This window comes from Tachyglossus aculeatus, chromosome X1, assembly GCF_015852505.1.
Source record: "Tachyglossus aculeatus isolate mTacAcu1 chromosome X1, mTacAcu1.pri, whole genome shotgun sequence".
NCBI classification, from domain to species: Eukaryota; Metazoa; Chordata; class Mammalia; order Monotremata; family Tachyglossidae; genus Tachyglossus; species Tachyglossus aculeatus.
This window is the reverse complement of record NC_052101.1, coordinates 107,993,872-108,017,036: the sequence shown is the minus strand read 5'-3', so window position 1 is coordinate 108,017,036 and position 23,165 is coordinate 107,993,872. Positions and strand designations below refer to the sequence as shown.

General features: G+C 45.7%; 1 protein-coding gene across 5 annotated transcripts in view; it reads left to right on the top strand.

Annotated features, from left to right (window-relative positions):
* ATG7 (autophagy related 7) overlaps positions 1-23,165 on the top strand; it is a 281,509-nt gene that overhangs the window by 73,853 nt on the left and 184,491 nt on the right. For all 5 annotated transcript variants that reach the window (XM_038772324.1, XM_038772323.1, XM_038772325.1 and 2 more), the window contains 2 exons: positions 28-103; positions 17,464-17,544. In XM_038772324.1, the coding sequence (XP_038628252.1) occupies positions 28-103; positions 17,464-17,544 (157 nt within the window). The remainder of the gene's footprint in view (positions 1-27; positions 104-17,463; positions 17,545-23,165) is intronic.

Here is a 23,165-nt window from a genome sequence, read left to right as displayed (position 1 = left end):
GATTGATTGAATGTTTCATTTCCTCAGGGGCTATGCCGTTGCTAGTAGCAGTGATGACCGCATGAATGAACCTCCCACTTCACTCGGACTTGTGCCCCATCAGGTTAGTGATTTGATGGCTCCTTAAGGATGTGGTAGTGGGGTGGTAGTAGTACTAGTAGTAGTAGTAGTAGAAATAGTAGTTATTAAACACATTGTGTTCAGAGCAATTTACTAAGCACTGGGAAAAAAAATTACATGGATGAGAATTAGAGTGTCTGGTCTTCAGGGGGCTCACAGTCTAACCACTCCCCACTCCAGTCCATACTTCACTCTGCTGCTCAGATCATCTGCTGCCCAGAGAAGCAGCGTAGCTCAGTGGAAAGAGCACGGGCTTTGGAGTCAGAGGTCATGGGTTCGAATCCCGGATCTGCCAATTGTCAGCTGTGTGACTTTGGGCAAGTCACTTAGCTTCTCTGTGCCTCAGTGACCTCATCTGTAAAATGGAGATTAAGACTGTGAGCCCCATGTTGGACAACCTGATCACCTTGTAACCTCCCCAGTGCTTAGAGCAGTGTTTTGCACATAGTAAGTGCTTAATAAATGTCATTATTATTATTATGATCTTTCTATAGAAACGTTCAGGTCACGTCACTCCCCTCCTCAAAAACCTCCAGTGGTTGCCCATCCACCTCCATATCAAACAAAAACTCCTCACCATTGGTTTTAAAGCTGTCCATCACCTTACCCCCTCCTACCTTACCTCTATTCTCTCCTCCTATAACCCAGCCCACACACTTCGCTCCTCTGGTGCTGACCTTCTCACTGTGCCTCGATCTTGCCTGTCTCACCACCGATCCCTGGCCCACGTCCTACCTCTGGCCTGGAACACCCTCCCTCCTCAAATCCGCCAGATAATTACTCTCCCCCTGCTTCAAAGCCTTTCTGAAGCCACATCTCCTCCAAGAGGGCTTCCCAGACTAAGCCCCACTTTTCCTCATCTCCCAATCCCTTCTGCATTGCCTGGACTTGCTCCCTTTGTTCTTCCCCCCTCTTTCCACACCACAGCGCTTATGAATATATCTGTAATTTTATTTATTTATATTGATGTCTGTCTCCCCCTCTCTTTCTAGACTGTGACCTCGTTGTGGGCAGGGATTGTCACTCTTTATTGTTGTATTGTACTTTCCCACACAGTAAGTGCTTAATAAATACAATTGAATGAATGAATAAATAATGGAAAGAGCATCGGGAGTTAGAGGACCTGGGTTCTAATCCTGGTTCTGCCACTTGCCTGCTGTGTGACCTGGGGCAAGTCACTTCAGTACAGGTTTTCCCTCCCACTTAAACTGTAAGCCCTTTGTGGGACAGGGATTGTGTCCTACCCCATTATTTTGTATCTACCCCAGGGCTTAGTATGGTGCTTGACACATGGGAAGCACTTAACAAATGCTATAATTATTCTTGTTTGGTTTTGTCCAGCAAAGTCCTTCTCCTCCCTGCACTGTCATGACTACTCACCTGAAACTTAGGACCCTCTGCTCCTGTTGGGGGTTGAGAGGTTGGGGAGAGAGGAGGCTGTCGGGAGTTCCAAAGTGCAGGTTGTGAAGGAGACAGAGTATCTTTATGTCCACCTAGAAGACTTCACTTGACTTTGGGAGATTAAAGATTTGAAAAAAATTCAGAAAAACAACTCCCTGGCACCCTGCTCCCCACCCCCATCCCCCACACCCTCCAGCACACTCCATTTTAACTTTTCTTAGAAATGCTATCGTTGTTGCCTCAAAGTTTGGCCTGAAGTGCCCCTTCTCCCCGCTCCCGTGCCCCAAACCCAGACCCTCCACAAACTCACAGAAAAATACTTACTGGAGCCAAAGGAGTGGAGCAGTAGGCAACTGAAGGAGGTTAAAAAAAAGTGTAACAGGTCTAGCTTTAGCTACTTCCACAGCTCCTTGAAATTCGTGAAGCAGCTCAACAAAGGTAGGAGCTGGTGCTGCTACCCTAACAATCCCACCTTGTCATAAAGGCCTTATCCTTCAACAGTACTGTGAAAATACCCCCAAAATGATTTAGGTTCTGGTTGAAACCTCTGTTCTAGTGAATTTGACTCTAGTTTCTTAACTAAAATACAGATTGGGTTAAGGCAGTCAGTCTTGGCCTGCTGTGTGACTTTGAGCAAGTCACATAACTTCTCGGCGCCTCAGTTACCTCATCCGCAAAAAGGGGATTAAGACTGTGAGCCCCAAGTGATAAAGGAACTGTGTCCAACCTGATTAGCTTGTCTCTGTTCCAGCAAAGTGCCTGGCACCTAGTGAGCGCTAAACAGATAACATAAAAAAATTTAGCCACTAAACTAATGTAGTTGACCTGTCTCATGTCACTACTCAATCCTCCTGTGCTTAGAGATCAAGAACATGGTGGAATGAGTGGGGTTGATCCTTACATTTCTCCCTCCTGATTTATTCATTCATTCCATGGTATTCATTGCATACTTTCTGTGTGCAGAGCGCTGTACTAACGGCTTGAGAGAATGCAATTCAATAGATTTGGTAGACACGATCCCTGCCTGCAGGGAGCTTACAATGTTCTAGACACAGGTATTTCAAGGAATATGGTTGTCAAAGGTCAGCTTCCGTTTTAGGAAACTAATAATAATTAACAATTATGGTATTTGTTAAGCGCTTACTATGTGCCAAGCACTGTTCTAAGCACTAGGGTAAATACAAGGTGATCAGGTTGTCCCATGTGGAGCTCACAGTCTCAATCCCCATTTTACAGATGAGGTAACTGCAGCACAGAGAAGTTAAGTGAAGTGCCCGAGGTCACACACAGACAGGTGGTGGAACCGGGATTTGAATCCATGACCCCTGAGTCCCAAGCCCATGCTCTTGCCATTAGGCCATGCTGCTCTGATACATCTCGTTCATAGCTCTGAAAATTCGCTCCAAACCACTCTCCGCATTTCGACATGAATCACTCTTCTTTATGGATTGTGACCTTGACAGGTGCCCTTTACCTTCTGCAGCCTTCTGACAGAGGTGAATATGGTGTTGATTCAGTTTTCAGGTATGTGCTGCTGCACTGTTTTCCTTCCTCTTGCCTTTTTTTACAACAATTACAGCCTTCTCTTCATGGAGTCTAGAGGGCAGAAAAGCACCTTTAAAGTAGATGTCAAATGTCAAAATGCAAAAATCCTTGTTTATAAGAGTCTCTGACAACTAATCCTGCTTACTGTTGTGTGCTCCATTGAGCAACACTTTTGTTAGCCATTCACTTCCTTGCCTATGTCCTTTTCCCACCCAACTCTAAAACATCTGAAGGATTACTGTGGTTGTTGGCCATTGCTTCATTTGGCCTTTTCAGAGCCTGCAAACTATGCAGCCATATATGGAAAAAGCATTAGTCCTTGTGTGATTACTTGCTTACATTATTGCAAGTTTGGAGCATTTATTTTTAGCTGTGCTCTAAAAAGAAAGTGGATAAAGAACTTTCTAAGTCAATCAGCCCTTTTGTGTCTGCAGTTTGGTTTGGGAACTTTTTTTGAAGTGGCCAGAGTGTCGGTTGATGCAACAGTGTTTTGATGAGAGTGAGATCATTTCTACAATAACATTTTTTTGTCACAAACCCTGATGCAAATTTAGCACTTTTTTGTCATCTTCCCTGGAGCTCGGAGACAAATGGTTTCCTATTGGAGAGGAGCCTGCTTTTCTCAGTTATGTAAATATTCATAATTTATTTGTATTAATGTCTGTCTCCCCTTCTAGACTGTAAGCCCGATGTGGGCAGGGAACGTGTCTACCAGCTCTGTTATATTGTACTTTCCCAAGTGCTCAGGACAGTGCTGTGCACACAGTAAGCACTCAGTGAATAAGACTGATCGATTCTCTCCTGGAGGACTCCGCAAAGAGCACAGATGGGTTGTGAAGGGAGGATTACTTTGGGTCTTTGATTTGCTCTCTCACCAAAGAAGGGAGCAATGGTGGAGTAGGCCTGAAGAAATAAGAAGGACTGAGTCAGGAGTTCCCCATCATCACTCACTGGACAACTCTGAGAAAGTTGCTTAATTTCTCTGGGCTGCGATTTCTCCTCTGGGCCACCCAGAGTTGTTCTGAGGGTGGGCCAGGTCATGTGTATGTGATAAATCACTTTCTCGCTCCCTAGGGCTGCCTGAAGAGCTTATAAAAGAGCAAGCTTGCCCCCAGAGATCAAGAGTCCATTGTTTCAGAAAGTCGTTATTCTGTTTTGAGAGAACATGTCGGTAGGTAAGGCATTCTGGAAACTTCTTACCTGGGAAGCACCGTGACCTAATGAAAAGAGCACAGACCTGGGAGTCAGAAGGTCATGGGTTCTAATCCCGGCTCCGCCACTTGTCTGGTGTGTGACCTTGGGTGAGTTACTTCACTTCTCGGGGCCTCAGTTACCTCATCTGTAAAATGGGGATCAAAACTGTGAGCCCCACGTGGGACAAGGACTGTGTCCAACCCAATTTGCTGGTATCCACCCCAGTGCTTAGCACAGTGTCTGGCGCATAGTAAGCACTTAACAAATGCCAGAATTATCATTATCATTAACTGATATCTACCCTCCAGTGCTCGACATATAATAAGTGCGTAACAGACGCCACCTTTGAAAAGAAACTTAGATGTCCACTAAGAGAATTCAAATTCACCAGACCACGACTTTCCTGAAGCCCCACTTCTTCCCACAAATTTTCCCCAGTCATTTCCCACCAATCAGTCAGTGGTATTCATTGAGCACTTATCGTGTGGCTAGCACTATACTAAGCTCTTGGGAGAGTACAATACAGCAGAGTTGGTAGACACGCTCACTTCCCATAGGTCGTGTCAGCAACAATCCTTAGCACTTACATATGTTTAGATCCATGTACCCTACTGATTCATTCACTTTTTTCTTTATGTATTCATTCAGTCAGTCAGTCAGTCATATTTATTGAGCGCTTATTGTGTGCAGAACACTGTACCAAGCGCTTATCATCTTTCCATACTTCCATTATTAGCAGTTGTCATTTTCTTCCTTCTCCTCCCACTCTGGGTAAATACTTTGTGACTGCCCATCTTCCAGCTTGGATTGTCATCTTCTCTCCCGAGCACTTAGTATAGTGTTCTGCACATTGTAGATACTCAGGAAAGGCTATTGATTGGTTGACTTGCTGTGTAGGCCATCGTGCATATAGGAAGTTAAAATGCAAGTTAAAATTTCAGTCCCCTGAAATTTATAACCCTGCAGCTTATGGGTGGAGGTTGAGGAAGGTCCTGCATATAGTTTAAAATAGGGATCAATAAACCTGCTTTGCTGAAGATTCCTACTCTATCTTGTATTCTCCCAAACGCTTAGTGCAGTGTTCTGCACACAGTAAGTGCTCAATAAATATGATTGAATGAATGAATGAATGAAAGAGGTTAATTGGGTCATGGGAGGCAGTAACCTAGTGGAAAGGGCATGGAACTGGGAGTCAGGAGACCTGGGTTCCTCTAGTCTTAGCTTAGTACAGTGCTTGGTACTTAGCGCTTAAATGCTACAGTTACGGTGATTATCATTATTATTGTTCAGTGCTTAATAAATGCCAGTATTGTTATTATTGAGTTATCTGGTGACCTATCACCCTTCAAGGGACGACTCCTGGCATTTGGCCAGCGCAGTTTCTGCCCTCTTGTTCTTATGGGGTTGTGATCTTTGGGTTCTGGTGTCATGGCTGTTTTGCAGTGTGGTCCACTGGGGGTCTGCCCGTGTGTGGAAGGGGCAGTTAGGCTGAGCAGGCGGCTTTCCGGGTAGAGGTTTTGGGAGTTTTATGAAGAAGCAGGCGTCTCCACAGTGATCACAGTGGCAAAAGAGCTTGTGTACCAGGCTACTGCCTCTGGGGGAGCCCAGAAGCAAGTGGGTGAAGTCACAGGGCCCACTTGGAGGGTCTGGTATAGGTAGGATGGTGAATATAGCACAAGGGATGATAGGGGGAGGTGGGAGAAAGCTTGGCTTGCATTTTCTCTGACCTGAGCCGCCGCCGCCTCAATGTAAATCCATCCAAAGGATCCACTGCTCCGTCCCAAGTAGATTCTCTCTCAGTTCTGCCCCGGGGTGAAAAATTGGGCGCCCTTAGGATCAAGGGATAGCCCCAGTGGCAAACCCTATGTGATTCCTGTGATCCCGGGTTTAACATCTTGAAACCCGACATTGTGTAGCATTTGCCAGACACCAGCTCTTCACATGCCAAATTTTTAGTACTAAATGTTACAGCCAAATGCTCTGCTCCTGAAAGTAAGGTTTTTGCTGATCTAAGAGACCACACTGTACTTTCTAACTCAAGGCCAAAGTTGAGCTGTTCCATATTTTCTGAGCTGCTTGTAAGCTTCACCCTTTACCAAAAAAAAAAAAGTGCTTATGAGAGGCATTTTATATTAAGTTATTCAGAAATCAGTGTGAAATTCCTTGGCGACAGTTTATCCTTGACCCTCTGAGAAGGATTTAGACTTGAATATGGCAGTGAAATAATATTTTTAAATTACAGTATTCCTTCTGATACTGACACGTGTTTTTGAGAATGCTCATTATTAGATATTAGATATTAAATTAGATATTAAATTAGTCAATCAGTGGAATTTATTAAGCACTTACTATATGCAGAGCACTGTACTAAGTGCTTTACTAAGTATTGTAAAGTATTGTATTTACTAAGTAGAAGCAGCATGGCTCAGTGGAAAGAGCCCGGGCTTGGGAGTCAGAGGTCATGGGTTCTAATCCCGGCTCTGCCACTTTTCTGCTTTGTGACCTTCTACAGCCCAGACTGCACCCTCCGCTCCTCTGCCGCTAATCTCCTCACCGTGCCTCATTCTCGCCTGTCCTGCCGTTGACCCCCGGCCCACGTCATCCCCCTGGCCTGGAATGCCCTTCCTCCCCACATCTGCCGAGCTAGCTCTCTTCCTCCCTTCAAGGCCCTCCTGAGAGCTCACCGCCTCCAGGAGGCCTTCCCAGACTGAGCACCCTCCTTCCTCTCCCCCCTCCATTCCCCCCGCCTTACCTCCTTCCCTTCCCCACAGCACCTGTATATATGTATATATGTTTGCACGTATTTATTACTCTATTTATTTTACTTGTACATATGTAGTCTAGTTTATTTTGTTAATATGTTTTGTTTTGTTCTCTGTCTCCCCCTTCTAGACTGTGAGCCCACTGTTGGGTATGGACCGTCTCTATATGTTGCTAACTTGTACTTCCCAAGCACTTAGTACAGTGCTCTGCACACAGTAAGCGCTCAATAAATAGGATTGATTAATTGATTGACCTTAGGCGAGTCACTTAATTTCTCTGTGCCTCAGTTATTTGTAAAATGGGGATTAAGACTGTGAGTCCCATGTGGGACAACCTGATCACCTTGTATTCCCCCCCCCCCCCCAGCACTTAGAACAGAGCTTTGCCCATAGTAAGCACTAACAAATACCAACATTATTATTATTATTATTATTGTTTTAATGGGAAATGAGGGAATGCGTTCTGACTCCCCTCTACCAAATTCCCTATTGCCCTCCATTTATTCATGCATACTGTGTACATTCTTGAAATCTGGTGTAAATGAGTGTCAGTATGACATGCTTCTTGGCTGCTGCAGTGGTGCTGAAAGCTGAAATACCATAAAAGAAAAATACACAAAATTCAAACCCTGCAGAAATCCACAATGTATATGACCACAACTCCTCAAGTCATTGTGATCTCTTTCTCTTTCTTCATTTCTGAATCTTCTTCAGTATTTGTGAACTTTCAGCATTTGGGAGTGAAATTAGCAATATAGAGACCACTTTTCTGTGAGGAGGAACTGCTGGAATTGTATGCTGAACTGTCCCTATTGCAAGCTGTTGAAAGGGTTTTTCTCTTTGGAATATAAAATATATCGAAGAGTATCATGTAAAGTAACTCTGTTTTATTGAGAAGTTCTCCAATTTTTGTTTTCCCGAAGCTCTAGCAATCATTCAATCAATAGCCTTCATTGAGCACTTACTCTGTGCAGAGCACTTTAGGTAAGCACTTGGCAGTGTCCAATAGTTTTTAGACACAGTTCATGTCCTCAGCATGTCCAAGACTGAACTCCTTGTCTTCCCTCCCAAACCCTGCACTCTCCCTGACTTTCCCATCACTGTTGACGGCACTACCATCCTTCCCGTCTCACAAGCCCGCAACCTTGGTGTCATCCTCGACTCCGCTCTCTCATTCACCCCTCACATCCAAGCCGTCACCAAAACCTGCTGGTCTCAGCTCCACAACATTGCCAAGATCCGCCCTTTCCGCTCCATCCAAACTGCTACCCTGCTCGTTCAAGCTCTCATCCTATCCCGTCTGGACTACTGTATCAGCCTCCTCTCCAATCTCCCATCCTCTTGTCTCTCCCCACTTGAATCCATACTTTACGCCGCTGCCCGGATTTTCTTTGTCCAGGAACGCTCTGAGCATGTTACTCCCCTCCTCAAAAATCTCCAGTGGCTACCAATCAACCTACGCATCAGGCAGAAACTCCTCACCCTCGGCTTCAAGGCTGTCCATCACCTTGCCCCCTCCTACCTCACCTCCCTTCTCTCCTTCTACAGCCCAGCCCGCACCCTCCGCTCCTCTGCCGCTAATCTCCTCACCGTGCCTTGTTCTCGCCTGTCCCGCTGTCGACCCCCGGCCCACGTCATACCCCGGCCTGGAATGCCCTCCCTCCCCACATCTGCCAAGCTATCTCTCTTCCTCCCTTCAAGGCCCTACTGAGAGCTCACCTCCTCCAGGAGGCCTTCCCAGACTGAGCCCCCTCCTTCCTCTCCCCCCATCCCCCTCTCCATCCCCCCGCCTTACCTCCTTCACTTCCCCACAGCACCTGTATATATGTATATGTTTGTACATATTTATTACTCTATTTTACTTGTACATATCTATTCTATTTATTTTATTTTGTTAATATGTTTTGTTTTGTTCTCTGTCTCCCCCTTCTAGATTGTGAGCCCACTGTTAGGTAGGGACCGTCTCTATATGTTGCCAACTTGTACTTCCCAAGCGCTTAGTACAGTGCTCTGCACACAGTAAGTGCTCAATAAATATGATTGATTGATTGTCCTCGAGGAGCTTACGATCCAGTTGGGGTGATAGATGGTAAAAAAAAAAAAAAAAAGTGTGAAAAGCTAGGGGACATAGGCTTTGTGCCTCGTTTTCACTGTGGCAGTGGGGTGCAGTGGGCCGCTGTTCGGGGACCTCTGGGGCCGTCCCCCAGCACCTCCCCCAATGCAGAGCACCTGCTCACTGCCACACACACCTGTGGAACACCCGCAGGCTGTTTAGGTTAAAGGAATTTTTGTTTTGAGCCTCAGCTCTTGGCCATATCATGTTTTGTTTGTAGCTCTATAGTACTTCAGTAGTAATAGTGGGATATATCGAATGCCCACTGGGTGCAATGCACTGTTCTACTTGTTTGGACAGCACAAAGCAAGCAAGTGATGCATTTCCTGTCTACAAGGAAGAGATCAACATAAAAGTATTTACAAATAGAGTGATTGTTATATTTGCTAAAGCACTTGCTATGTGCCAAGCACTGTTCTAACCACAGGGGTAGATACAAGGTTACCAGGTTGGACACACTCCCTTGTCCCGCATGGGGCTCACAGTCTAGGTAGGAGGGAACACACCTTTCATTGCATTTGAAACGGCTATTATATTGGAGATGTTATACGTTTTCCTGAAAACTCAGTGCCCCCACTTTCCAACCCTACCTTTCTGCCCCTGTGTTTCCCCTGTGGAATTTGTAATCATTCATCCTGATGCCATTAGATCTCAAGGCTGGGTACAAGAAGCAGTAGTATTAGTAGTGGGAGGAGGAGGATCAAAATCAATAATTGAACGTACAATCGAATCAGTGTAAATACATTTAAGTGCCGAGGATGAATGTAAGCAGGTACCCAAGTGCTAGAGACAACTGATGGAGTTATCTGAGTTGGGATGCTGGGTTTTAATCAGGGAAGGCATGTTAAGAGGAGGTGGGCTTTCAGGAGGACTTTGAATCGGGGGCTGTGGCCTGACCGATTTGCAGTCAGCCGGAGGTCCAAGCTGGAGGAATAGCACGAGTGAGGGGATGGAGGCGGGAGAGTTGAGAACGAGGTGCAGTTTGAAGGTCAGTGTGAGACTTGGCCATCCCTGCTGTATATTATCTGCACAGCTGTTTGCTTTTGCTAGTTATCTTGCACAGAGTTCAGGAGGTTTGAGAAGGGATGTGGGGGAGGGAGGGAGAAAATATGAGAAGAGAGAAACTGGGAATGGAAAGTTACCTTGAACACTGTAGAAGGCTGAGTCCCGGGATGGTTTAACACTCTAATTACTTGGTCTACTTGACCAAGGTAGATGATTTGAGGTCTGATCCCAACTGTCTCCCAATTTTCCCACCCCTGGTAACTTAGCAGTGGGTCAGAAATATAGTTTCTGAAATGACTACTTTGAAACAGTAAGCATTGTTTCTTTGCTGGAGATTCATTGTGAAATAGCAAAAATCTGAAGTTTGGCAGTGAATTTGATAAATTCTGCCGCCTTCAGCCAAGATTTATCTTCCGCTTGAGTTTAGTGTGCTCTCTCCAAATTCTGAAAGGGTAGAGGGAAGAGTTGTGAAAGTGAGAGACCCAATCTTGTCAGAAACACTCCAGTGCTAAGATACAGGAACGATAATGGTTGGCAATTGTGCCCAAGTTATGGAATTAATAATAGTAATAATGACTGTATATTTGCTAAGCACTTAATATGTGCCAAGCATCATACTAGGTACAACACAATCAGATCGGACGCAGTTCCAGTCCTACATGGGGCTCGTAATCTAAGCAGGAGAGGGAATGGGTATTGAATCTCCATTTTGCAGATGAGGAAACTGAGGCCCAGAGAAGTGAAGCTTGATTCCTCCAAGGTCTCACAGCATGCAAGTGGTAGACCTGGGGTTAAAACCCAGGTCCTCTGCCTCCCGGGTCCATGCTCTTTCCACTAGGCCATGCTGCTTGTTAATTGAAGTTGAAGGAGTAGGAGGTCTCTACACAGATGCCAACTTGATTGAGTTGGTTGATATCCCTGCACATGTGGGCTTGGCTCTTTAGGGTTAAAGCCATTGATGATGAAGATATTTATTAAGTGCTTACTATGTGCAAAGCACTGTTCTAAGTGCTGGGGAGGTTGCAAGGTGATCAGGTTGCCCCATGGGGGGCTCAGTCTTAATCCCCATTTTCCAGATGAGGTAACTGAGGCACAGAGAAGTTAAGTGACTTGCCCAAAGTCACACAGCTGACAATTGGTGGAGCCGGGATTTGAACCCATGACCTCCGACTCCAAAGCCCATGCTCTTTCCACTGAGCCACGCTGTTCATTAGCCCCACTCCTATAGCTTTTGGGCTGGGGAGGCAATGGTAGCTAGCCCAGCCTGTCCCCTTGAAGCCAAAAAGGACCTGAAGATGGAGCAGACATCTTGTTCCCAGCTCTTGGCCCCTGCTGACACAGAACACAGCCCATGGCACCGAATCCTACCACCTGAAGGCCCCTGCTATCCCCACTGGGCTCCAGAGCCAGGCCTGGGGCTCTTCTCGCCCCCGGGCTTGGTGCCCTTTGGGACAAAGCCACCTGGTGCAGAACAGTTTCCATGCCCCTTCCCACCCTGGTGCCTCCACCACCGTGGCCCACAGCTGTGGCCACCCACAAGCAACAGCGGCTCCTGCTCCGCTGGCCTGGCCCGGGTTGGCCCTGGAACTGCTTCCGCTTGGCCGAGGACAGCAGCCGTGGGCGGCTGACCGGCGCCGGGCCAGGAAGGAGCGGCAGAGGCTGTCTTTTCTCCACAGAGCTTAAGCAGCCTCCACGGCGGCTCTGAGCAGCTCATTCTCACCGGCTCGGTGGCCAGGGGGAAGAGGAACCTTTGGCCCGGCCCCACGGTCCAGGAAGGACAAGAGAAGCAGGAGCAGAGGGGGAGGAGAGAGCGTGGGAGAGAGGGCAAGTTTATTCATTGAGCAGTCCTGTACTGAGTACTTGGAAGAATTCAGAAGTAAGAGACACAGTCTCAAGTGCCCTCTTTCCCTTCCTCTACCATCCCCCACTCTTTCTTTCCTTCTTTCCCCTTCCCTCAATCGGTCAGTGGTATTTATTTCATGCTTCCTAGGGGCAGAGTACTGTACCAAACACTGTACTGTGGACAAGTACAGTAGCGTTGGTAGACACGATGCCTGCCCCCAAGGAGCTTACAAGCCTCCTCTTTCTACTCCTTCTCCCTGTCTCCCCCCTTTTCCTAACCCTCTTTTCTGCCACCCCTCCTCATTCTCCTCTTTTCCTCTCCCCCTTCCCCCCATTTTCTCCTTCTTTTCCTTTCTCATTCCCTCAGTGCTCTGCCACAAATTGCCTTCCCCTCCCCCCCAGCTCAAAATGAAAAGTTGGTACCCTTTTGTGGGAGGCGGGGGTGAGAGAGAGAGAGAGAGAGAGAGAGAGAGAGAGAGAGAGAGAGCCTGCATGCATGCATGCATGAGGGTGTTTAGCCTTGTGTTACCATTAAAAATAGACCTGAGTCCAGCTTTTAAGCTGCTTATTCAATTTTCTCTACAGTGCCTAGCATCTCGTAGATCTGTACAAGAGTTGGATGATTTTTTAGAGTGACTATTCTGTGACAAAGGGGGTGCCTTTTAGCTAGGTATGGTATATGAGCTGGTGAAAATCCAAACATCTCCATAGCCCTCTCATTTGGAGTACCCCAGGGCCTTTTTCTCTGCTTGAGTGCTATCTCTGTAGACACTGTTACACTCCATTTCGTAATATGACAGAGTCCCCATTCCCTGTCGATTAAAAGCACAATGAGCCACAGAGCATTTTTCCCAGAAGATTGTGCTGAGGAGCAGGCTTCGAAAGCTCACTCATGTCTCTGTTCTTCTACATATGATTTGCAAAACAGTACAGTGCTGTGCACAGAAGTGCTCAATTACTATTGATTGAAAACTCTAAATTCACCCTAATGGAGGGTACAAGTGGTTTAATTGAAGTCTGTGACTGACAGAATGAAAGGATAAATATGATAGAGAAGCAGTGTGGCCTAATGGAAAAAGCCTGGGCCTTGGGAGTCAAAGGACCTGAGTTCTAATCCCAACTGCCAGTTGTCTGTTGTGTGACCTCGGGCAAGTCACTTCACTTCCCTGATCCTCAGTTTCCTCATCTGTAGCATGGGGATTAAATCCAACTCCCTCCTACTTAGACTTTGGGCCCCACAAGGGCATTTCTGAACCTTTAAATGGCAACCAGGCTACTTCTATTAGAACGAAACTATGGTAAGCATTTGTTTTTTTTTTTTTTCAAAAGGAATTTATGAGGTAAATTCAACATCTTAGCAAGACAACTAGCAGTTCAGAGGTACTTGGTGGTTTCCGATTCCTCCGACTAAACGAAATTTCTTTGCTCTCGAGCTTTCAAACAATTTTACTGTGTGCACCCGATTCTCATTATTTATCGTCCTCTTTTGGCGTTGTGTGTTCTTGTTTTGCTGACCTGAGCACTCTCCCTCTGAAATGTCTCTCTGCCCCAGAGGTCGAGGGCAGTCTGTGCCCTGTTTCAAAGCGGTCAGTAGGTTGATGCAAAGTATGACTCTGAAAGTCTTGTTTATCCTTTTCTCCAAGATTCGCCACGATCATTTCTTCTAAATCGTGTCATTTCTGTGAAACGTCAGCCCACCTTCTGATTGCAGATTAAATTTATGCCCTCATTCTGGCTGGCCTGACTCCTTTCATTGCAGTTGTTCCTCTTCTCTTTACCATTTAGGGTAATGCCTTCCCAATAGCACAGTACACCAAATGGATATTTGCTGGGGAACTAGGAAAAATAATTAGCCAGGCGCAGAAGAGAGGGTCTTCTGAAACTCGTTTCTAAAGCTCTGAAAATCTGTTCAATATTAATAATAATAATAATAATGTTGGTATTTAAGCGCTTGCCATGTGACAAGCACCGTTCTAAGCGCTGGAATAGATACAAGATAATCAGGTTGTCCCACGTGGGGCTCACAGTCTTCATCCCCATTTTACAGATGAGGGAACTGAGGAACAGAGAAGTTATGACTTGCCCAAGGTCACACAGCTAACAAGTGGCAGAGCTGGGATTAGAACCCACTACCTCTGACGCCCAAGCCCGGGCTCTTTCCACTAAGCCACGCTGCTTTTCCTATTAGGACGACCATGGAGACTTCTTCACACACGAGACCTGCCTGGGTCCTCTTTTTAGCACTGGCTCCCATGCCCTGCCCACACTGGCAAACTTTGCTGCAAATACCTGCGGGCTGGGTAAGTTGTGATTACTGCGGATCTCTCAGCAGGCGAGGTTGGACAGCTGCTCGTGTTCAGTCTCCCTGTACAGAGTGGTGCAGGCCAGGGCTAAAGCAGGTGTGAGTGGGGATGGTCCTGGAGGTGGTGAAGGGGGGAAAAGAGAAGGCAGCAAATGATATGTCCCCCACAATGACTTGAGCCTTGAGCAAGTTGTCTACACCCGCTGTCTCCATTTTCTCTCCTCCAATTACCATCCTACCTCACTGCTTTCATACTACAACCCAGCCTTGCACACTTTTGCTCCTCTAATGGCACCTTACTCACTGTACCTCCATCTCATCTTGCTGCTGACCTCTCGCCCACGTCCTGCCGTCCCTCTTCATATCCAACAGACTCTCACTCTTCCCCACCTTTAAAGCCTTATTGAAGGCACATCTCTCTCCAAGAAGCCTTCCCTGACTAGGCCCTCATTTCCTCCTTTCCCACTCCCTTCTGCATTGCCCCTGTGCTTGGATTTGCACCCTTTGTTCACCCTTCCCTCAGCCCCACAGCACTTATGAACATATCCAAAACATATTTATTTGTAGTCATGTCTGCTTCCCCCTCTAGACTGTAAGCTCACTGTGTACAGGGAACATATCTACTAAGTCTATTATATTGTACTCTCCCAAGCTCTTAGTACAGTACTCTGCACACGGTAAGCACTCAAGTTACGATTGATTGGCTTACCCGGGGCTTCACAGCGACAGTGGCCTCAGCTTCAGGGTTCTGCAGCAGGGTTTACCTGTACCCCTGCATGCTAACTCTTTGCTGCAGGCACCTATGGATTCATTCATTCATATTTATTGAGCGCTTACTGTGTGCAGAGCATTGTACTCAGTGTTTGGGAGAGTGCTTGAGAGAAGCAGCGTGGCCTAGTGGATGGAACACAGGCCTGGGAATCAGGAGGACCTGGGTTCTCATCCTGGGTTCCACCACGTGTCTGCTGTGTCGCCTTGGGCAAGTCACTTCACTTCTCTAGGCATCAGTTACGTCATCTGTAAAATGAGGATGAAAACTGGGAGCCCTGTGTGGTTGATTACGCTTAGTACAGTGCCTGGCACATAGTAAGTGCTTAACAATTACCATAAAGAAGACGACGTGAACGAGTACCAAATAAGAGTTGGTGGACATGTTCCCTTCCCATAAGGAGTTTACAATCTAGATGGAGATTCGTACATCATAGTCGATTATGGATATATGTGTGTTTGTGTCTGTGTGTGTGTGTATATGTATATATATATTTGAAGGTGGGGAGAGCGATGGATGGTCTGTCAGCTATGAAGTGGGAGGGAGTTCCAGGCCAGAGGCACAATTAAAAAAAATTAAATATGTGGCTGAGGGGTCGGCAGTGAGATAGATGAAACTGAGGTACAAGGAGTGGGTTGGCAATAGAGGAGTGAAGTGTTTGTGCTGGGTTGTAGTAGGAAAACAACAAGGTAAGATAGGAGTGGGCAAGGTGATTTATTGCTTTAAAGCCAATGGTAAGGAGTTTCTGTTTGTGGAGAGTGGGAGAACATGGACTGAACAGATCTTCAGAAAAATTCTCTGGGCAGCAGAGTGAAATATGGACTGGAGTAGGGAGAGTCAGGAGGCAGGGAGATCAATAAAGAGGTTGATTAAGTGGTCAAGGTAGGATAGGCTAGGTGCTTGGATCAGCAGAGTATCAGTTTGGAGTGGAAAGGGGATTTTAGTGATTTTTGTGAAGGTAGAACTGACGGGATTTTGTGACAGATTGAATAAGTGGATTGAGTGAGAGAGATGAGTTGAGGATAACATCAACTTGTGTTGTGAGACAGGGAAGATGGTGGTGCTGTCTACAGTGATGGGAAAGTCCGGGGAAGGACAGGGTTTGGGTGGAAAGATACCGAGTTCTGTTTAGTTGATGTATCCACGGGGCATCCAAGTAGAGATGCTCCAAAAGCAGGAGGAAATGTGAGTGCAGAAAAAGAGGGAGATCAGGACTAGAGGTGCAGATTTGGAAATCGTACACATATCGGTTGTTGAAGTCATGGGAGCAAATGAGTTCTCTCCAAGAGAATAGAAGGGGGCCCAGAACTGTGCCCTAAGGGACTCCTGCAGGTAGGGGGTGGGGAGTAGCGAAGGAGCCTGTGAAAGAGACGGAGAATGAGCAGCCAGTGAGATAGGGGGAGAACCAGGACCAGTGAAGCCGAGGTTGGATACTATTTCCAGGAGAAAGGGTGGTCAGCAGTGTTGAAGGCAGCTGAGAGTTCGAGGAGGATTAGGATGGGGTAGAGGCCATTGGATTTGGCAAGGAGGAGGTCATTTCCATGGAGTGAAGGCAGTTTCCATGGAGTGAAGGGGGTGGAAGCCAGATTGGAGGAGGCTGAGAGAGTTGGAGGAAAGAAATTTGAGGAAGCGGGTGTTGACAATTCGCTCAAGGAGTTTGGAAAAGAGTGGTAGGTGGGATATGGGGTGGTAACTGGAGGGAGCTGGGGATCGAGGGAGGGGTTTTTTTAAGGATAGGGGTTACGTGAGCATATTTGAAAGCAGTGGGGAAGGAGAAATTGGAGAGTGAAGAGTTGATGATAACGGTCATGGAGGGGAGAAAGGAAGGGACAAGGGTTTTTGATTAGGTGCAGGTGAAGGGTGTAGATTTTGAGAGGAGGTGAGAGATGGCTTAGGTACTGCTGAACAAGATGGAGAGAGTCGAAAACAGACATGTATGAATTGCAACTTAACCCTGTTTTCAGAACCTGTTGGGTTCTTACTCAACTCTCTGGATAGATCCATCTCTAAAGGGAGAGCATAGCTCAAATTCCCGAATTTTTGTCTTGAATCGAGAAACTGAGTCTAATCGTTTACTAGATGTAGGCTCTAGGTGGTGCTGTTCCCCCACTGTTTCACAGCTTTTAATAGTCTGCTTCCTGTATTTTTTCCTGAAGTAAGCCAACATAGACAAATAAACTTTACATAGAAATAAACATTGAGGCCATTGAACTACAGTACTCTCGTGCTGATTAAGATTGTACGTTGGAATATATTTACTGTGGACTTGATTTTATTTATCTTTCGTAGAGGCAAATCTTAGAACTGTGGAATCTGGCCCGTTCTGATTCAAAGGTCTAAACTTAACTTGCCCTTTGGAAATATGTGCTCTCCTCGGTATGTGATGGTTTGTTTTTGTTTTCATTTTCAGATACGAGGATTTCTGTCCCGATTTGATAACGTCCTTCCTGTCAGCCTGGCCTTTGACAAGTGTACTGCCTGTTCTTCTAAAGTAAGAAAATGAAATTTATTCTGGACTGTAATTGATTTGTAGAGGTGCAATAGCTTGTGCTTGACCTTTGTAACATGCATTACCAGGAAGATACCCGAAGCCCAATTTTCAAGGCCCATTCTTGGCGCCTGCTGAACTAATTGTGGCAGATTGCTTTCCCCACATTGTTACCCCTACTTCCTATCTCCCTCCTGGCACCAAATTGATTGGAACAAAAGAGAGGCAACCCGATGAAAGCTTTCTTGTGGATCCAGGGCTAGTTCATTTAGAAACATTTTCAGGTCCTGGATTAGTGCCAGGAAATGGAGCCTGGCTGCAGTCTGAATCCCATTGGGCGTGACTTGGGTCAGCCATTTTGTGTTGTACTCTGTTTGGGGGGGTGGGGGGGATGGGGGGTGACCCAGCGAGTCGCCTCCCTATATCATTCTAGCATCCAGAGAATGAGAAATGAAAAATAAACAGATTAGGCACTGGGTAGGCAGCTAATATAATGGTTCTTTCACTTTGAAACCTCCATAATACATCTCTAAAAATAGAGTTGGGGCAGTGGCATTGTAACAGAAGTCATCTGTGGGGTTTCAAGATTTCAGTCATAGAAATCTTTAATAGTCTTTGGGAGACAGTATGCGTATAAGTTTTATATACTCAGTTTTCTTAATCTCATAACTGTGTGATTTTAACCCAGGTTTTCTATACTTTTGGCAGTTGTCTGAAAAATGTTTCCATGTGAGTGTTGTGTACATTTTTTTTCTTGTTAACCACATTAGAGATTGGGTGGGGATTGTTAATTATTTCATCTGGAGTTGTTAACTTGGTTGTTATTTTATCCCAACCATGATTTCCCAAAGATGAGTGAGTGAGTGAGGGGATTGTCTTCAGGGCACCCTGTAAGTGTGGGGGATGGGGAGAGGGTTACCTCAGGGCTCAGAGGGGCAGTGGTCCAGCCCAAGTGGGAAGGTGCTTAAGTAAATGAGGACCTGAGAAGGGAATGCAATTGCCATGGACCAAGCAGGGGTGGGCTTCAGGGATCTCTCCCTTTCCCCCTCCAGGTTTGGGGTTTAACCAGACTTCCATATAAGATCAAGCAGATTGGAGTTGAGGAGCAGTGGATTTTTCCCCACATCAGGGTGACCAAATGTCTGAGTGGACCCATTTTCCAGTGAAATCTTCCTGGAAAGCTGCTCGCAGCACCTACCTTCATCTGGCTCTGCGTAATTAATTGCATGCGTCTTGGGAGTTTTCCCTATCTTTGAGGGTGTCTCCATCTTTGTCTTTAACTTTTTTTTTTCTGAAGCCATGCAGTACAAAGAGGCATGATCTTGACAAAGATCCTTCATTGGAGTCTGTAGTTGGTTTCTAATTGGCAAACATGTGACTGCAATAAATTCAGTGGAGGTTAGGGGTCCACAGAGTCCTTGCAGACTTTTTTTTTCCATTTTCTACACTTCAGAATGTGAGGCAGAAATTTCCAGTTGCCACTTGTAACTATCTTCCACCTTGCCATTGTATAGTTTATTTAAAGGTAGCTAATGCCCTCACTATGCAGGATCACAAAGTGCTCCACCAGACTGTTCCCCTTTAGATATGCCCATTTTACCACAGCGTTTCCTATAGGGTTCCCTTATACTCATTGAACGATCGAGCAAATAGGTCACCAATGAACCCGACTGGATTCATTTCATCCCCCAATGATTGGACATCGGTGCCCTATTGTTTTGTACAGGTTGCCTCCCCTACTCTATGGGGGTAAAAGCAGTTGAGTTTTCTTTCAATCCAATGCAACCAATCTCTAATATTGTCTTTCTTCTGTATTTACAGAAGGTTCAGAAATAAAGTCAAACCAAGTCCTGATGAGGCCCTGTTTGGTCTTGAAGTAGAGAAGGTTCACCATTTCTCTTTCACACTTGTAGTAGTAAGCAGTAAATTATGTCCAGTATCACTTTTTTGTTAACAAAATTATTTCCTCTTGGTGGTCATTCTAAAAGAGTCCTGTTTTACATAAACATGCTTGACGCTTTAATACAAACTGACTTGGATTTTAGCAGCTGTGCTATTCCCAGAGAGATCACTTTTCATGTGGTTGGGGTATTAAATTTCTTTTGTGCTGAAAAGGTTGCTTCATTGGTGCACGTATTTCCTTACAGTAGAAACACAGCATTTATTTACATGGCTAACTTTTCCTTTATTAGCATAGGAGAATGTCATTCTCTATTATCTGCAAACCTGATACTAATACTTTGAAATGCCAAATCCAATTACACTTTCATCTTCGTTCTGCATGTGAATTTTTTTTCTTAATGCATACTTTGCACAGTATTTTTCATCCTGAGTCACACCATAGTTGTCATTGCTTCAAGATGATTCTTCTGGGCTATAAATGCCCTGTTTTAAATCCCCTCTTGACGTTCATGAACATTTTTCCCCCCTTGGTTGTTTTCACTTTTGCTGCTTCTGGGTTGCACAACTTGTCTCACATGGTGAGTTAGCATCCCCGAGTTTTATCTTAAAAAAACCAACACTCTCAATGTTAAAATGCTCTGAGAGCAGGTTGGGTGGCGGTGGGGGGGTGGGGGGACGGTAGGCAGAACAAACCATTAACTTAAATGTCTAGAACTTATCTTTCCACTGTAATGAAGAGTATAGACTTTTCTGGTTGGTGTTTTTTCTATTCCTTTCTCTTTTTTCTTTCCTTTTCTTTCTTTCTTTTCCACTGGGAGGGAAGCCCACACTGAACTATCCTTTCCCCTACCTGATTCCATTTTGGGTCTTTGCCAAGCTAACACTTTCATCAGCTCCATAAAGAAGACATGCAAGGATCTGGACACTTTGATTACAGGCCACTTATCAGCATTATGCAATGGTGGCCGACTACTTTCAAATTTAGCTTTTACTCTGTTCAAAACAAGCCCATGATCCATATCTGGTTTTTTTTTTCTGGTTTCTGGGCATCCCTCATTTGAGGGCCTCAGGTGAAAGAACCTGAGTTCACCTCCTGCCCGTCTCCTGTACCCCCCCACCCCCTCCCAGGTCACTCCGTGCCCAGGGCACCGATTAGCCCAGGATTACCGAGGTAACCCCCCATTGACCACCACCAGGAGATTGAACAAGTAAACCAACCAGCACTCTGAGATGAGGCCAGATTGCTAAAACATTCTCTCCCGGTATTTTACTTCTTTCACTGAAAACATTTTCAAGAATGTGTGGCGTTTTTTTGTTTTCCCATATTCTAAAAGGTGTCTGTCAGTGCTCCCTTCACACTCCAAAGAACAAATCCAGCTCCCTCTTAGTACTTCACTAGCAATAATCTTGTTCCCAGGACCCAGAAACTTGCCTGGAAACTTTTTGGTGGATACTCAGAGTTTTGGGGGAGGAGAGTCCCTGAGGAGCTTGCTTGAGAAGTGTTCCTGGCCTTGTTACACAGTTGTTTCCACTATAACCTTCGTCTGTGATAATGGAGGCACTGGCTCTTAAAATAAGAGGAGCTAGGCAGCTTCTGGTCCTGATTTGCATACCATATGGGGACCTGACCACTGCAGAGATGGAACCTGATGTGCCATGAAAAACAATTGTGCGATTTTAATTAGTGATTAGAAATTTTAATAACGTACCCCATCGACTCTGTGGTGGTAAACGAGGTAAGTTGTGTTTAAACCGCAGGGCACTAATTTCGTTGATTGGTGATGGTTTGTTACTGGCCTTATTTGTTACTGGCCATGTCATCTGTCTCAAACTGTGGTAAATTATGCTTTCATGTTGGTCAAAATACCAGCCTGTACCATTCAGTCTTTGTTATGTAACTAATTAGGTTGCCTGCAACGCAAAGCTCTCCTTCCTCCACCCACAGCACAATCCCAAGGGGCTTTTGTTTCCAGTCGGCAAGGGGGAGGGAGGGTAAATGAATTCCATTTTGTGATTTTCAGCAGAAAAGTCTAGGCAGTCATCTCACCTCAGAGGGCCTCCGGGCTGAAAGACCAAGAACTGTAGGTTAGGTTAAGGAACTCTGCTATGAACAGGACAAGAAGGTTTAATGGAGAATACCAAATGTGTTATGTTAGCTATCGGGCCAAGATGACAGGGGAAACTGAGAGAAGGATTCATTAGACGGCACAAAGAGGGATCGGAGTCCCGAGTCCTGTCTGGTCACTCCTTCAAAGACAGGAGGCGGGCAAGTCAGGGTGCCAGACTAAAACTGGCTGGATTTTTGAGCTCTTCGACCAAGCAGCATGGCCTAGGGAAAAGAACACGGGCCTTGGAGTCAGAGGACTTGGCTTCTAATCCCGGCTCTGCCACATAATAATAATATTAAGCACTTACTATGTTCCAGGCACTGTGCTAAGCTCTGGGGAAGATAATCAGGTGGTACACAGTCCCTGTCCCACATGGGGCTCACAAGTCTAACTATGAGAGAGTGTGATTTAATCTCCCACAGATGAGATGACTGAGGCACGGAAAAGTTACGTGACTTGCCCACAGTCACACATCAGACATGTGGTGGAGCTGGGATTAGAACCCAGGTCCTCTGACTCCGAGGCCTGTGCTCTTTCCACCAGGTCACGCTGCTTCTCATTTGACTGCTGTATGACCATAGGCAGGCAGTTCACTTAACTTCTCTGTGCCTCAGTTACTTCAACGGTAAAATGGGAATGAAATACCTGTTCTCCCTTGTACTTAGACTGCAAGCCCCAGGTGGGACAGGGACTGTGTCCAACCTGATTAACTTGCATCTACCCCAGCGCTCAGTACAGAGCTTGGCTCACAGTAAGTTCCTAGAACAGTGCTTGACACTCAGTACGTGCTTAACAAATATTGTTGTTGTTGTTATTATTATTATTATTATTATTATTATTGTCATCATCATCATCATCAAGAGGGTTCAGTGACCTGTTTTCTCCTACTATAGATCAGCTCACAGTCTTTGCTCCCCACAAGCCAACCTCCTTGCTGTCCCTTGTTTTCTACTCGCCACTCTTTGACCAATGGCACACACGCTTTCCCTTCCTCATTCAATCTGTCAAACCATGTCCTGTCCTCCATAGGTGGAGGGTGGGAGGGACAAAAAACCAAAACCCTCGTCCAGGGGAAATTCCCTGGCAAATCTCCACCTCTCTGATCCGTCAGTCAGCAGTATTTATTTAGAGTGTCTACTGTGTGCCGAGAACTATTGTTTGAGAGATTTTGATAGAGTTAGTAGACATGATCCCTGCCCTCAAGAGTTTATAATCTAGGGTGGGAGACAAACACTAAAATGATTTACAGCTAGATGGAAGAAGGAAAAGGAGTCCCATACCTGAGCTAGTGCTTAGAAGGGTATGAAAAATATGTACCTAAGGGCTACAGGAGGTTGAGAGCACTGAAGTGCTTGGGTGGGGCTGAAAGTGCTGAATAACAATAATAATAATGATGTTATTAAAAATGGCATTGGCTAAGTGCTTAGTGTGTGTCAAGCACTGCTCTAAGCATTGGGATAGATACAAAATAATCAGGTCAGACAGTCCCTCTCCCACACGGGGCTCACAGTCTAAGTTGGAGGGAGGAGGATTTAATCCCCATTTTACAGGTGAGGTAACTGAGGCCCAGAGAAGTAAAGTGACTTGCCCAAGGTCATCCAGCAGGTAAGTGGT